General features: G+C 53.7%; 1 protein-coding gene across 1 annotated transcript in view; it reads left to right on the top strand.

Annotated features, from left to right (window-relative positions):
• Positions 1 to 16509, top strand: part of COBL (cordon-bleu WH2 repeat protein) — a 159960-nt gene continuing 143451 nt past the window's right edge. The window contains exons 1-4 of the mRNA XM_077781151.1: positions 1 to 187; positions 4103 to 4346; positions 5341 to 5449; positions 16212 to 16290. Coding sequence (XP_077637277.1) covers positions 1 to 187; positions 4103 to 4346; positions 5341 to 5449; positions 16212 to 16290 — 619 coding nt within the window. The remainder of the gene's footprint in view (positions 188 to 4102; positions 4347 to 5340; positions 5450 to 16211; positions 16291 to 16509) is intronic.

The raw sequence follows: 16509 nt of genomic DNA on the forward strand, positions 1-16509 counted from the left end.
ATGCCAAGCAGGGGTTCCTCCCTGGGCGTCGCCCGGGGCAGCCAAGTGCAAGTCCAGGTCCGGGGTGAGACGGTCTGCGCAGACCGGCCCCCCAGGCGCATGCGCAGCACGGTCCTGGCAGGTCCCGGCTTCAGGAGGGGCCTCGCCGCCCCCAGAGCCGGCCGCCCGGGGACCCCAGGACGCACGGGTGCGCAGGGAGCCTCAGAAGCAAGCTGCTGGCGCCTCCCGGGGCACAACGCTGGTTTCCTGGGCGCACCCGCCTGCTAGGTGCCCTCGTCGCTTTAGTTTACGTTCTCCGGCCCTCACCGGGGAGTAGTGTTCCCCGGCCGTTTTCGGGGGCCGGCCCGGGACCCGTGTGGGACCCTCATCTGCCACGTGCGGCCCTGAGCGCAGGCTTACCCCGAGGCACGTGATCGCTGACACTAAGCAGCCGGGAGTGTGGGTCGCCAGCCCTGAGCTGGTGTCTGCAGCAGGGGACCATCCCTGAGCTCTCTCAAAACCCACGCAACCAGGAGGGAGGTGTGAGGAGGCCTCTGAGAGCCCCCCCCCGTACTCCTCNCTCCACGGCCGACCCCCCAGATCCTCAAAGTCACTCGTCAGCAGGACCGCCTTCCCTCCTCTGCGATCTTGCACACGTTCCTCTTCTGTCCGGACCGTAATTCCCAGCAGGTCGCGGCGAGAGGACCGGGCGCTGGTCCCCCCGCCTCTCCCCGACGGCCAGCTTGCTCCCGGGAGACAGAGGCGAGGCCTGCGGGGCGGCGAGGCTCCTGTCGAGGGAGGTAGCCGAGTTTCCGCTCAGTTCTGCTCCTGAGGCTCAGGAAGTGAATGCATTCCCCCCCATCCCCCTCCTCCAAACAAGCGCTCTGACTTGGGGGTGAGTCCAGGTGGGGCCAGGATGGGACAACGAGGTGAGGCCGGGTGGGGGTGCTGGGGCCTGGTGCAGGGCTGGCCAGGGAGAACCAGAGCAGGGAGAGAGGGCTGGAGGCCAGTTAGGGCCACGTATGCTTGGCCACCTCCGCACCTGACCTGCTTTTGTGCTCTACTGCGCTCTCGTTTAAAGAGGGACCCAGACAGCGGGGCCCCTCCCTGCCAGGCTCTGCCCCTGGGGGCAGGTAGTTTGGTGCCCAAATCCTGGGAGAGACCCCCACCAGCCCCACAGAACCAGATAATCAAGGAGCTGCGTGGCCTGGCCCCCACGGGCCTCCTGTCCCGTGAGGTACTTGGTGGACACATCAGGGACACCCAGCCTGGCCGTGGCGGTTCAGCGTGGCGTTTCCCCGGCTGTCCCTTCCGTGTACTTTATCTTGCATTGTCCATTCGGTGGGCTCGGCCTCTCAGCCTGGGCCCCCGCAGGGGTTGGGGGGGGCGGGGCGGCAGGTCTGGAGGACGTGCTCCGGCAGAGCCTGGGAAGCTCCCGGCTTAGATTTCGCCAGGCCAGGGCTCCGCTGTGGGGCCCAGGCCCTATTTTGAGAAACAGCTCCCAAGGAGGTTATCAAGTGTCATATTTTCAAAGGAGAATTCAAGGCAGCCAGCGCCCAGTTCTTAGGCCAAAAAATGCCCATATCGATGCGGCCTGATGCCTGGCGGCTGTTTTGGCGAGTGTTTTCATGCCTTCGTTCCTCTCTGCTGTTTTTGCCTAAGGTGTCTTTGGTGATACATTAACGTCAACCAGAACAAAGTGCCATGTATTTTAGGCAGTAGAAGTTCCATTTATCAACAGGCAGAGATGTGTTTGCAAGGTGGTTACGTTTAAGATGGTAAATACACAGTGTGGCTGATTTTACATCTAATACGCGCGTGTTTGCTCTCAGGAGCGTCCCGTTTGTAACGGAGTCGTGAAAACACAGGCCCCACAAAACAGACCTTCCCTAGGAGACATCAGGCGACGGGGCATCACCTGGACGGGGCCTTTCTCTGAACCATGGTCTTGTGAGTCTGTGGCCTTGGGTGAAGGGATTCGGCTCCATTTCCCTGAGAAACGCTCAGGGCTCCATTCTTTTCTCATCAGTTACTGGCTCCGCTGAAAGCTGGCCGGTCAGATTTCACCGCCTTTCAGTTATTTACAAAAGTGGAGAGAAATCGAAGGGGCTTATCAGCAGGCGGCTGGGTGCATTTCAGACTGCGTGGCATCCTTTCTGAATTCGCGCTCGGCAGTTTTTATCTTGGAATTCCCGTTCGGTTTCGTTCTCTTTTTTTCACACTGTATAGTCCTACCCCCCCCTTTTCTGTGTCTGCCACTGAAGGAAAGCAGCAACAACAAAAACAAAAACAAACCCAGCGTGTGTCTTGCCAAAAGCAAATCAGCATCCTTTACGACGGACGCCCTCATGTCCCGGGGCTGGCGTCTCTCTCGTCTGTGACCGGAGGCTTGTGGATACTTGCCTCTTGCCTGACCCATCAGTGAATCAGGAAGAAAACTACAGGTTTTGTCGTAGGCCTTGGGAGCTAAACTCGGTGCCACCAGGCCAGCGTATCTTCTTGGATGGGGATGCAAACCCAAGGATTGTCTGTCACTTCAGATAATGAGATGTGTGTTACGCTCCCCAAAAGGTGCTTCAACTGCAAAGAGCTTCCCTTGACGTCGTGTTGCAAACTTTCCTTCTGGTGTATTCAGAGACATAACCAGTCTGTGTTTAACCTCTCTGATATCTCCCGTGTGACGGAGGGATTCGCCGTGTCCACAGTGATGTTGTGAAATTTGTTCCTGGTCCTTTCCATAATTTTCTATGATTTCTTTTTCTCATTTAAAAAGTTTTTAAAATTTATTTTGGAGAGGGAGAGAGAGTGAGCAGTGGGGTGGGGGGGGGTGAAGGAAAGAGAATCTTAAACACGCTCTCAGCAAAGAGCCTGATGTGGGGCTCTATCCCACACCCTGGGATCATGACCTGAGAGACAGATGGCTCAAAGGACTGAGCACCCCCAGGTGCCCCTATTTTTCTATTATTTAACATCTTTTTTAAAAAGTTTTTTAATGTTTGTTTATGTTTGAGACAGAAAGAGACAAAGCATGAGCAGGGGAGGGGCAGAGAGAGAGGGAAACACAGAATCCAAAGCAGACTCCAGGCTCTGAGCTGTCAGCACAGAGCCCGACACGGGGCTCGAACCCACAGACCATGAGATCATGACCTGAGCCGAAGTCAGACGCTCAACTGTCTGAGCCACCCCAGCACCCCTTAATGTCTTAATCGGTAAAGTGACCCCCAGGTTCCCTGGTAGTTTCATGGGATGATTACTAATGGCCACATAGCCCAGGAAGAAATACATCAACCTGTTGGAGAAAGTCATAAAACTCCCTGAGAGTTCTTCCTTGGGGAATACGAGTACACCATGAGGCCAGATGTCAGTTGCGGGGTGCACTGGGGGCGCTGGCCCTCTGTGTGGCTTCCCTAGTCCTGTTCCAGAACCACGGCCCAGGCAGGTTCTGGGAGAAAAAGGGAGAAAACAGATCTTGTGTGATGGTTCTTTTCTTTCCTACCAGTCTCTCTTCTTCTCCGTTGTGGGCCGTTTCCATCTTTGACCAAGGGGATGTGGCACAGCAGAGGTGGGCAGCCCGTTTATGGACTGACCGTGCTGTCTGTGCCCGTGCCATCCATGCCGGGAATGTGGCGGGCAGGCCCCGTAGCCTTTGGTCGTTGTCTTCCACTGAAGTGGTCTCGCCGCCCCCTTCCCACCAGCCTCCACGCTCGGACTCCACGCTCGGGCCTCGCCACAGCCGTTCTGTCCAGTCCACTCTCAGGTTCCTCCTCGGGGCCCCTGGGGCTGCTTCCGTGGCCTGGGCGGTGCCGACAGCACACTTGTCCTTCGTGGGTGCTTTCTGTCCTTCCCTCGCTGCTGGGCAGCGCGCCTTCTGGTGCAGCGGGCCCTCCCCGTGCAGCGTCCTCTCGCCGGATTCCTGCCCCAGGCGCCTCCACAGCTCAGCCTGTCCCCCCACCCCCACCCTCGGGCCCCAGCCGCCGGTAGCATCCCTGTCACGCACATTCCTTTGAAGGCCTCTTGGGTCCGCCAAGTTCTGCAGCGTCCACCTGCCTAAGGAACTCGGTGTCTTTGGGCTTCAACCAGTGAGCCTACAGGATGCCCATCGCTCACCCTCTCTGTCTCCCAGCAAACGTGTGCCCTTCCAGCCAGCCTCCCTCCAACACTCGTGGGGCAGGAAACATACCAGTTTCTGATCCTGAACCGGCCCCAGCCCCAGGGACCCATGTCACGGTCAAGGTGCTCCCGCAGCACCGGGGTCCCGGCCAGCCCTATGTGTGGGTGTGGTTCCCAGGAGCCCCCTGGCTGATCTGGGGGAGGGCAGAGAAGCACCAGGCGAGGGAGCGGCACCAGGAAGGCCCCAGCAGCCTGACGTACCGGCCACAGACACCTCTGGTCTTCTCTTTAATATGCTGGACGGGGAATGGGCAGCCAGGCAAGGACTTGTGGGGGCACTTCCGGGATTCTCAGCTTTGTGGCTTCATGTGGCACAGCCGGTGCTGGCTGAAGGCTTCGATGCCAGGCACTGTCCGTGGGTCTGAGAAGGGTGAGCTCACTTAATCTCTCCACAATGCTGTGGAGAAGGCGTGGGCATTCTCCCCATTGCACAGATGAGAAAAATGGAGGCTCCCGGTGATCGGCTACATGGTGTGAGGTTTTCACTGGTCGGCAGTGGTGCGGGGAGGTGATGAAGGGGTCATGGGCAGAGCTAGCAAGGGAGCTGCGGGTGGAGGCGAGCCGGCGGGGAGAGAGCCCCTCCGCGTGTCACTGAAGCCTGGGTGATGTGGGAGGCACCGTGGAGACAGCGTTGGGGTAAAGCATCTCAGGCAGGGAAGGGGACTGACCGAGCGGGCCGCGGGGACCGCTGAGGTGTTGCATCAGGGGCACGGCTGTACAGAGCTGTGCTTGAGGAAGATTGGCCGCAGCCTGTGGAGACAGGACTCACAAGGGACGAGATTCTGTAGGAGTCTAACGTAAGAGTGCAGTGGAGAGGAGACTGGAGGGGGAGATGGGGTGGAGCCTGGCAGGGCCCCAACCAACTTGGCACAGATGTTGGGGGAGGGGAAGGAAGGGTAGGGACAGGAGGGAGGAAGAGAAGAGAGTGCAGGGGCAGGAGGGAGGGGGGTAAGAAGNAAGACAAGGAAGGGGAGTGGGAGGAGGAAAGCAGGGGGGAGGAAGATGAAGGCGAGCAGAAGCCCTGGTGAGCAGCGGAGCCCCTGACCAGGAGAGGCAGCGAGCCCGTCCGTGAACCTGAAGTGGCCTACAAGCCAGGGGACCTCCCCGTGCCTGGAGCCCTGGGAGGAGGGTGGTGGCCGGGTGTGGGTGTGGCCTCTGTGCACTGAGGCTGGCGTCTGCGTCTGCGGGCAGCTGGGGGACGTCACGCTCCCCCCAGGGGGCTGTGCTGGGCCAGCCCTGCCCTCCCCAGCCCGAGAGCGAGGTCGGCCAGAACTCTGGGGCCGGCCGGCCTGGGAAGCAGGTAGCTGGGGTGACACTGCAGCTCGCGGGGAGCAGGCTGTGGGGACCAAGGGGGAAGGGCGTTGTCCTGGCCCCTGGCCCCCCTCTTCCTCAAGCCTGCTGTGTCTTCACTAGGACCCTGGGCCCTTGGCTGGGCAGGGACTGGGAGCCATCGGGCCCGGGGGTGGGATGCCTGTGTGCATTATCTGTTTGGCAGCGTCGTTCGTAATCTGGGACGGTGGCGTTTGGTGGAAACCGAATCTGGGCTTCGAGCTTGAGAAACTACACTGCTGCAAGATGGACTGGCTGCAAGGAAACAATGAGCCTCTTGTTGCAGAGTTTTCTTAGGAGGGAGGCAAAGAACAACAACAACAAAAAACAAAACTCTTCAGGAAAAGAAGGTGCTAGATCGTGCCTTTGGCGTGGCAAGCATCACTTTCTACCAATGCAGCACATGCTTGGTCGCGCCGGTGGGTGGCAAAGGGAAAGGCCTGACTTGCTCTGAAGAAGAATCAGACCTTCTCTCTGAGGGGGGCCCTGTGTGGGCCCCTCGCGGCCTCCTCTGAGAAGGCGGCAGGTGTGCTTTGTGAGGAAGAGACAGTTTTAGAGGAAGCTTGGCTCCTCTCCCTAATAGCTCATCCTCTAAAAATATTTTAAATGTTTATTTATTTTTGATAGAGCATGAGCAGGAGAGGGGCTGAGAGAGAGGGAGACACAGAATCAGAAGCAGGCTCTAGGCTCTGAGCTGTCAGCACAGAGCCCGACGCGGGGCTTGAACCCATGAACCATGAGATCATGACCTGAGCTGAAGTCGGCCCCTTAACTGACTGAGCCACCCAGGGGCCCCTTGCTCCTCCTTTTAATATTTTATTTTCCTAGGTCTGAAGGTCTGTGACTTTGAACAGGTAGGCGCAGGCATCTTGTGACTCTCTTCACTGGACCCGCACGGCAGGGAACTTGGGAACAAAGCCGTGCATCGGGTGGCACCTTTATTAATAAGTCACTAGGCTGGGTTGGATCCAAGACCTCTGCCTGTTCTCACGGCACGGCTTCGCCTCCACGCCGGCCCAGGAAAGCTCGTTCCATCTCCTGGGACCTGTGCTGGCCCAGCCTAGGGCCCCCTCCACTCTCCTCGTAGGGGACAAAGCCGGCAGCTCCAGGCGGGGGCAGGGGACAGCTTGGAATGTGTGCACACATTGCCAGGTGGTTTGGGAATCAGTAAGTTTTCTCCTCTGATCTGTTTCATTTGATAAGAATGTTGCAACCTGAGGAAACTAACACTGCCTATTGTTAGACCTCGCTGTAACATTGAAGCTGTAACATTGAAGGATTGAAGCTGTAACATTGGACGATTGAAGCTGTAACATTGAACGACTGCATTGCATTAACTCTTGGTTAATTCTTGGTTTGTATTGGATGCTTGGAGCAGGAGCCGTTCCTTCAGGGAGCTTTCACCCTTGGTTAAGTGATCCACAACTACGAAGCTTTCTTAACTGCCGAGGGGTTGGGGAGTGCTGTGGGACCCGGCTCTCATATGTTCCTCTTTGAATACTTACTTGATGTGTGCAGAGATACCAGCTTTCTCACACAGGCGGGTCTGAGTTTAGAGTTGGGCGACTGATGGATATCTTTGTCTTTATGTCTTTGGGAATCCTATCACGAAAGCTAATCTTTTTACGCTTGATTACTGAGAGTTTCCACCAAACCCAGGTCAAAATGGTGAAGTACGGTCGTGAGTAGGATTTCGTGGTGGTTATTGCATGCGTCTTCTGCAGAAATGATGCCTTGTGGAGCATCTTGAGGAACTAGCTTCTAGTCTTCCCTCATGGGAGGCTGTTTTTTTGTGGGTTTTTTTTTGGGGGGTCCCAAACGGTAAACCTACTGATGAATGTAAAAATGTTGGTAACAGCTACCGTCATTGAGTGCCAGCTCTGTGGAAATGCCACATGAGAAGCATTTAATGCCATACTAACAGCATCAGGTGATCATTGAAAGTGCTCTCTGGTCAGCTTTTGGGGGAAACTGAGGCTTACAGGTTACAGGAACCTGCCCAAATATAGTCATTTGCTGGAGCTCACACAGCCTAGTGGTATCTTTGGTAGATCTGAGCTTGCATCTTTTTTTTTTTTTTTAATGTTTATTTTTGAGAGCATGAGCAGGGGAAGGACAGACAGAGAGGGAGACACAGAATCCGAAGCAGGCTCCAGGCTCTGGCTGTCAGCACAGAGCCTGATGCGGGCCTTGAACTCACAGACTATGAGATCATGACCTAAGCTGAAGTGAGATGCTCAGCTGACTGAGTCACCCAGGTGCCCCTGAACTTGCATCTTTCTGACTGCAAAACATTTCACTGGGGCTGGCGGATGCTTTGAGGCTATAAAACTGTGTTTGGAGCAGACCTGCCCTGAATTGCAGCATTTTTCTTGGGAAAGCCATCTCCCCCTGTTTTAGTGGCCCAGTGTGGCATTATGGTCTTTCTGTTCTGATTCTCTTCAAGCTGCAACTTAGAGAAGGCCTCTTAACTTGAGAGCTTCATAAATATCCATATTTAGCCTGTGTTACTTCTCTGCATCTTCTGTTCAGTGTTCCTCTTGGGTTAAGTTTTCTTTTTAAAGGCAGAGATGGTAGGGAAAGCATCTTGGGGGACCTTTCTCATTTCTCTCTTGTTAGAAAGAATTGATGTGTTAGAGGGAACGTCGCCCTGATCCTGGGAGGTGCCTGACTCTGGGAGAGAGCATCGTGGGCGTTCAGACCCGGGGTCTTTGATCACTCACAGTGGTTCGTGAAGCTCATGCCCTTGTGAAGGTGGCACCATGTCTGGAGAGAGGATCTCTTGGCCACGTTGGACCCTCAGAGGAGTCCCCAACCCTCTAGGCATCAAGAACCCTGAGGGCTGACCCGGGGACTGTCCTGGCCCTGGACATCAGCCCTGGACTGGCCTTCCCTTCCCCTTGACTCTACCTCTTCCTCTGTTCCCTGAAGGTGTCGAACATGGCCCCTGGGATTCGTGACATCCAGGAGGAGTCTAGAGCCCTGATTATAGTTCTTGGGGACCCTAACTCTACTTAGAAATGAGGCTTGTCCAGACCTCACATCACAGCAGAGGGCGTGTGCCCAAGACTGTGCCCAAAACCTCACCAGAGGGTGCCTCCTGACCTACCCTGTCTCATCGCCACTGCCCCCGCGGGCTGCCGGAGACTCCGTGGTGTTTGCTGTCAGGAGATGACCAAGGGACAGTGGCCCATCATGCCCTGAGCAGCGTCATGCCCTCAGAAAGACCTGCGCTGGCTTTCCAGTCTTTCCAGCCACCCCAAGTGTAAATTGGGGGGGGGGAATAAACCCATCCCCGGAGGCTGCCATCGGGGCAAGCATACACAAAATGCTTTGCATGGGCTGGCTCCAAAGTGTCAGAAATCGAGAGTTGAAAACCAGATGAATGCTGTCCTTAGAGCCGTGAGAGCCAGTCACTGGCCATCGGGTGGCCGGGGCTCCCTAACCAGCTCTGGGTGCCTTTAGCACTACCTGCCATCTTCCAGGTGTCTGGGCACTCACTTTGTCTTAGTTTTTGATAAACTCAGCCGGTGACGCAGCCGCTGAGTCCCAGCAGAGAGAACCTGCTCGCTCCTACAGCAGGCAGTTGCTGAGTGACCGTCGTTGGTGATGAACAGGAAAGTCTTGACCCCTGTTCCCTTGGAGCGTGAGTCCAGGGTCCTGGCTGGTCTCAAACAGCCCGGCAAAGACCTGCAAGTGCAGATTGGGGGAAGTGCCAGAGAAGAAACCAGCAAGACCTACAGGGCCTCACTAGGAATTGGGGGCTGGCTTTTCTAGGAGTGAACCAAGGACAGGGAACAGCATTCCCAGCAGAAGGAACATAATGGACAAATCTTCAACAAGGGAGAGCTTGCTTATTCCCAGTTTGGAGGAGGGGGTGTGGTTGGGACATGGTGGGTATGGCAGGGCTGAGGCCGGCAGGGAGTAGAGGCAGAAAGGCTCGGGGGGTTTCAAGGGCATGCCAAGGTGCTGTGATCACAAGGACAAAGGGCTGAAGGGACTCAATGGAGAATGATGGCATGAACTCAGAATCCCAACAGGAAGCAAGGGTGGGAGGCAGGATGGAAATCAGGCGGTGGTGAAGGCATTTTGTCCAATGAGGGGCATCCTGCTTCCAATGGGGGTTCCACCTAGGCCACTCCAGAACCTTCTAGAATACCTCTTTCCCTCCCTGCCCCTTGCTCCTGGCCTGGGTGGAAAGGGAAGACACAACCCCCCCACTCTGTCCACTGTTGGTTCATTATTGGGATGGTTGTGAAGCCCGCTTTGCCGCCCCGCCTGCCTCCACGACATTTCCCCTCCTCATTTCTAACAACCAAGTTAGTTCCTTCCTAATGCTGGCTTTTGGAATCCGATGTCTTGGTCCCACTCTCTCCTGAGGTTGTGTTTTCCATGGAACGGTAAATGGAAGGATGCCATTGGTCCTCACAGAAGACCCTTCATTCGCCCGGCCTCCACCTACCAAGCACTTGATATGCTTAAACTTTCATTACATTTCTTTGAAAAATTGTACATGTATTTTGCAAAAGGGAAACTCCAGCCCCTCGATGTGATGCAGTCACAAAAGAAAACCAGTTAATTTCTTCGGTTGAGCCAACTCTATTGAAGACTCTTTGGAAACGTGACCCTGAAGTATAGGGTGACCCGCAGGCCCCGCTCTGCAATCTGAATCTCAAGGTGTGGGTTCTGAGTGGACAGGGTAGATGGTGATCACAGGGGAAGGGACCGGCACCCAAGGGGCAGAGCCGGGGGCCTGGCGGGTGCTGTGTGCCTGACGAGGTTGGCCACACAGGCGATGGATGCTAGCGCCTCTCTGAGCAGGACAGGAAAGGACACTCATCCCTGTAAGATGAGTGTGAGAGGAAGTCTGCTCAGAACTGAGCATTCATCACTCACTTGGGCGCCCCAAAGGCTCTGGAGTGTTCTGAGGATCTCAACTGTTGCTGTGACCGTGACCCAAGGAACATGTGGCCCTCTTCTTTTTGAAGGCAGAACTCTCTTCCGGAAGGTAGATAAGACCTTCCCAGTCAAAGGCCAGACAGACCACCAGGGCGGATTCAGGAAGCAGAGAGGAGGCTCTGGCCAGGCAGGCACTGCCCACCTCTTCCTTAGAAGGTGCTAGGCCCAGAAGTGCCTTCTCAAGGGACACAGTCAGCTTTGGAGACTGAATGTGGCCGCGCACTCCTGGCCGTCAGTGGGGTGCTGGCCTGTCTTGCCCAGCTTCCTCCTGTTAAGCCCATCCAGCTGGAGATGGTCTAAAATAGCTCAGATGAGCAGCGGCAGACAACTGACTCCAGTCTGACTGCCTGTCTCAAAATTAATGGCAATAGGGACCCATTTTGTTTTCTAATATTTCATTTTTTTATTATTTTATTTATTGAAGTGTAGTTGACACACAGTGTTCTATTTGTTCTGTTTCACAGCAGAGCGATCAGAGAATTGCATATGTTACCCAGTGCTCACCACTAAGTGTGGCCGCCGTCTGTCTCCGCACAATGTCCTCACAAAGCTACTGACCCTATTCCCTACACTGTACTGTCCATCCCTGCGACTGACTTCCTTTATAACTGGAAGTCTGTTCCTCGTAATAGCCTTGGCCTGTTTTGCCCATCCTCCTCCCCTCTCCCCTCAGAGGAACCACAAGTCTGTTGTCTATATTTTGAGTCTGTGTCTGATTTTCTTTGTTCATTTCCTTTGTTTTTTAAGATTGCGCATGTAAATGAAATGATATCAAATTTGTCTTTGATCGACTCATTTCACTTAGATCCCTCTCGTATCCTCTAGATCCATCCATGTTGTTGCAGATGGGAAGATCTTATTCTTTTTTATGGCTGAGTAATATTCCATAGTGTGTGTATGCGTGTGTGTATATAACCGCTTCTTTACCCATTTATGTATCAATGGATAATTGGGTTGTTTCATAACTTGGCCATTGTAAACGATGCTGCAGTAAACATAGGGGTGCACATGTCTTTTTGAATTAGTGTTTTCATTTTCTTTGGGTAAGTACCCAGCGGTGGAATCACTAGCTCACATGGTACTTCTATTTTTAATTTTTGGAGGGACCTCCATACTGTTTTCCAGAGTGGCTGCACCAGTTTGCATTCCCATCAACAGTGCGTAAGGGTTCCTTTTTCTCCACATCCTCGCCAGCACCCGTTGTCTATTGTGTTGTTGATTCTAGCCATTCTGACAAGTGTGAGGGGGTGTCTCACTGTGGTTTTGATTTGTATTTCCCTGATGATGAGTGATGTTGAGCATCTTCATGTGTCTGTTGTTCCTCTGAATGGCTTCTTTGGAAAAGAGCGTGTTCAGGTCCTCTGCCTAATTTTTAATGGGATTGTTTGTTTTATTGGCGTTGGGTTGTATGTATAAATTCCGTATATATTTTGGATATAAGCCACTTATTGGATATATCGTTAGCAAATATCTTCTCCAGTTCCATAGATTGCATTTTGTTTAGTTGATGGTTTCCTTCGCCTGTGCAAAAGCTTTTTATTTTGATGTGGTCCCAATAGTTTATTTTTACTTTTCTTTCCTTTGCCTGAGGAGACCTATCCAGAAAAATACTCCTGGGCTGATGTCCAAGAAGATTGCTGCCTGTGTTTTCTTTCACCAGTTTCATGGTTTCAGGTCTTGCATTGAGATCCTTAATTCATTTTGAGTTTCTTTTTGCATAAGGTGTAAGAAAGTGGTCCTGTGACTCTCCCAAAACAACGATTGTGACCTCTTTTATTAAATTAAATGTATGACAGTTTTTTTAACTACCCATAAGCATGAAGCTAGGTAAGTAGGCTCCTTTTACAACTATAAAATGGAAACAGATTTCCCAAATTACATAAAACAAAGCACAAAAGTCACAAAAAGTGGTTCGTCCTTATAGCAGGCTGTAGGCGCTAATGTTTATCATGAACCTGAGTCCTAGCCAGTCTCTGTGCTCATAAGCATGGTTACAGCGCCTCATCCTACCAATCCTATAAGGTCGCTCCTGTTTTCCAGATAGGGAAACTGAGGCACAGGGCGCCATCAGTTGCTGGGTTCACACAGATAGCAGCAAAGCCAGGTTCCCTCCGAGGCTGCTGGCCACATGGCCCTGTGGCCCTCACTCTGAATCACAACCCTCCACTCCCTTTCTGCGGTGGTGGAAACTCAATCTAGGTCTCCACCATTCACTCTGCAAGTAACAAATGACATCTTTGTAGCTCAGTATGTTACTGCCCACAGTAGTCTTTTGACGTTGAGATGATGACGGTCATTTACATGAATGCCATCTGTAATGCATTATCTGCTTTTTAATGCAGATAACAGGATCCCATTAATTTGATGAATCTGCTTGATAGTGAAGGCAAACACCATACTGAAAAGTAGTGAAGTGAAATAATCCTCATTGCCTGTTTAAGGCCGTGCACGGCTAATTTAAAGGGGCAGGACCTTCTCGCCAACAGAGAACAACTGTGGTCCGTTCTGAAGCCAGGCAGGACCTTGGGTTTGAACTACCTGGGACCCCTTGACATCCCTTCGTGGCACAGGGGACGTCACTCAGTCTCAGATGTGGAGGAGTCCCAGCCCCACCCCACACTGGTACTGAACAGTGTGGCTGTAAGTGCAAATGACCCCGTGTGGGCTGCCCCTAATTTAAATAAAAATATTGAAAAGATTGCACATGTTTAAAAAAATCTCTTACCCTTGAGGCTGCCGATGAATCCATTTGTACATCTTTAGGGATCGGTAAACTCTGATTTAAAAAAGAATGTGTTCGGGGTGTCTGGGGGGCTCAGTCGGTTAAGCATCAGACTCTTGGTTTCAGTTCAGGTCATGATACTATGGTTTATGAGTTTGAGCCCAACAGTATGGAGCCTGCTTGGGATTCTCTCTCTCTTTCTGTCCCTACCCTACTTGTGCTCTCTTTCGCTCTCTCAAAATAAAGTACTGAGGGGTGCCTGGGTGGCTCAGTTGGTTAAGCGACTGACTTAGGCTCATGTCATGATCTCACAGTTCATGGATTTGAGCCCCATACAGACTCTGTGCTGACAGCTCAGAGCCTGGAGCTGCTTTGGATTCTGTATCTCCCTCTCTCTCTCTACCCCTCCCCTGCTCATACTGTCTCTCTCTCTTTCTCTCTCTCACAAATAAATAAAAACATTAAAAAAATGAAGTATTGGAAAAAATATATAAAAAAAAGAAAAGAGTGTTTTTGCACAAAACTTTTAATTAAGAATTCTATAATTATTGGGATGTCTGGGTGACTCAGTTGGGTGTCTGACTTTGGCTCAGGTGAGGATCTCACGGCTCATGAGTTCGAGCCCACGTTAGGGTCTGCACTGACAGCTCGGAGCCTGGAGCCTGCTTCAGATTCTGTGTCTCCATCTCTCTCTGCCCCTCCCCCACTTGCACTCTGTCTCTGTCTCAAAAATAAATTAAACATGAAAAAATTCAATAATTGTTTTCAAAACCGGTTTAAAAACAATAAACAGGCCCACTCAAACACATTTTAACCTCATGGAATTTCCACACCGCGAGGCGCACCTTTTTGCTATAAATGAACTTAGCACTGTACTAAGTCTGTTCTAGATTTCTCCATGGCTCAGATACCCTCTTCGGGCCCAGGGGACCTGCCCTGAGCACCTGCTCCTTGCCAGGTCCTGAGCCAGCCACCTTACACCTGTTACCTGGTTCAGTTCTCGCGGAAACCCAAGCTCACAAAGCCCACAACTCGTTCAGGCCTCGTGGCCAGAGAGCCTGGCGTGTCTGCGGGTCCCCGCACTGCACGAACACCTGGTGCGTGTTCAGCGCCTTCCATCGACACAGCCGTGTGCATGTGGCTAGCACTTCCCAGCCTACTGTGTGCACAAGTGGGCAGGTCTGAACCCAGCACCGTCAGAGTCATGAAATTCGCTGGTTTCTGCTAGAACGCGGGGCAGAGCCTTCCGGAGACACTTGGCTGGTTCTGTCTCATCCTAACAGTGTATCAGCCGGGAATCCCAGCCAAGGGGAGGGGGGGTGGGCTACAGGGAAAGCACAGGGCCGCGTCCCACTCTCTGGGCAAAATGGAAATGCAGCGTGGACCCCAAGACTCTGCTTGAGGCTGCTGGGTGAGCGTGACTACAGCTCTCGAGTGCCTGTCCTCCTGGGCTTGGACACGCCTTATGGCCTCACCCTCTGGAGGGTTCCGTCAGATGGGCTGGCCTTCTCACCAGGCTGCTTTCTCTGTAGCTCCTGATGCCAAACCCACGGCGTCTTCACCCCATCAGAGCACGTGCTGTTCTAGAACAGACTCTCATTTCCTTCCCTCTGGACCTGCTCGTGTAGAGCTTTCTTCCTGATTCTTCCTTGTTGCTTCTGCCTCCTTTGGATCAAACGGTCAGCCGCCTTGTATTGCCCTGGCTCGTAAACGTGCCTTCCAGAGCTGTTAGTATAAGTGTGTGCATGAGTGCATGTGTGCACGCACATGCTTCCTGAGAGCAGACACCATTTTGTTCAGTGTGGCTCCTAAGGAATGAACAAGGCCCTCCATGACCGAGTCCACGCTTCGCTTCCCTCCGCTCCGGCCGGCACCCTTCCTGAATTTGTCCACGTCCTTCCCAACCTCCGTGCGTCTGAATGACCTTCCTTGCTGGGAACAGCCTCGTGCCCACCCCCGTCCTTGCCACCTCTGCCCAACTTCTCATATCACGGCTCGCAAGTCGGTTCGTGGACTCAGCCTACATGGAGAGGCCTTTATAATCCTCGAGTAGCACTGCCTGTCTTTATTCTCACTGTGTTTACCTGTGCTATCGCCTGTTTAATATCGGCCTGTCCTTGGGGACCGTGAGCTCGGGGAGGGCAACGTAGAACTATTATCAGGCTTGGCACGGTTTTAGGACAGGAGGGGGCCGACCACTTTGTTCTGGGGGTGACAGTCTTCTCAGACACATGGCTCTTGCTCAGGACAAGTTCCATAAGCATGCAGGATAACGTTTCATGCCATCATTATTAAAATCCTGTTATTTCTGATCCCCTTTCTTTTTAATTTAATTTTATTTATTTTGAGAGAGAGTGTGTGCGAAAGCTGTGAGGGGCAGAGAGAGAAGGGGAGGGAGAATCCCAAGAATCCCAAGCAGGCTCCGTACAATCAGCACAGAGCACGACGTGGGGCTTGAACTCACAAACCTGAGATCATGACCTGAGCTGAAACCAAGAGTCAGACCCTTAACTGTGCCACCCAGGCACCCCAGGTCCCCTTTCTCTGTCGCTTCCTCCAAACCAGTACAGTCCCCAGGCATCAGCCGGAGTGTGACAAATGTAGAGTTAGATTCAGAGGTCTGGGGTGAGGCTGGGACGTTGAGTCACCCCCTGGGACTCTCTTGAAGGCCCCGCCCCCTGAGACTCTCAGGCCCCGCCCCCTGGGAACACTTTCATAGGCTCAGCCTTCTGGAGAGCTCTCTTGCAGGCCCCGACCCCTGGGAATCTCACAGTCTCCACCCCCGGGACTCTCTCGCAGGCTCCATCCCCTGGGCGTCTCGCAGGCTCCACCCCCTGGGCCTCTCTCGCAGGCTCCACCCCCTGGGCCTCTCTCACAGGCTCCACCCCCTGGGACTCTCTCGCAGGCTCCATCCCCTGGGCGTCTCTCGCAGGCTCCACCCCCTGGGACTCTCTCGCAGGCTCCGCCCCCTGGGACTCTCACAGGCTCCACCCCCTGGGACCCTCTCGCAGGCTCCACCCCCTGGGCCTCTCCCAGGCTCTCCTTCCTGCAGACTGCTCCCTCCAGGGCGGATGAGGCGGAGGCCTTGTCCTGCCACTGGCAGGAGGGCCCAGGGCGACCCTGGCAGCCAGGTGACCCTGAGAACCAAGGCAGCTGGGTTCTAACTTTCAGAATCCTTTACGAGGAAGCAAACTTTCTGCTCTGGAAGCATCTTGGGCAGAGAATGGCACTCCCGTAGGCGCGCGACGACCACAGACCCGTTCAGCTTGCGGGGAGGCGTAGGGTGCGCCCGATTGCTCTGCAATTCCCTCTCGGCAGATGCTGTTCAGCCCGCTTCCCAGCGGGGCAGC

Source organism: Crocuta crocuta, unplaced genomic scaffold, assembly GCF_008692635.1.
Source record: "Crocuta crocuta isolate KB4526 unplaced genomic scaffold, BGI_CrCroc_1.0 scaffold108, whole genome shotgun sequence".
In the NCBI taxonomy this organism is placed as follows: Eukaryota; Metazoa; Chordata; class Mammalia; order Carnivora; family Hyaenidae; genus Crocuta; species Crocuta crocuta.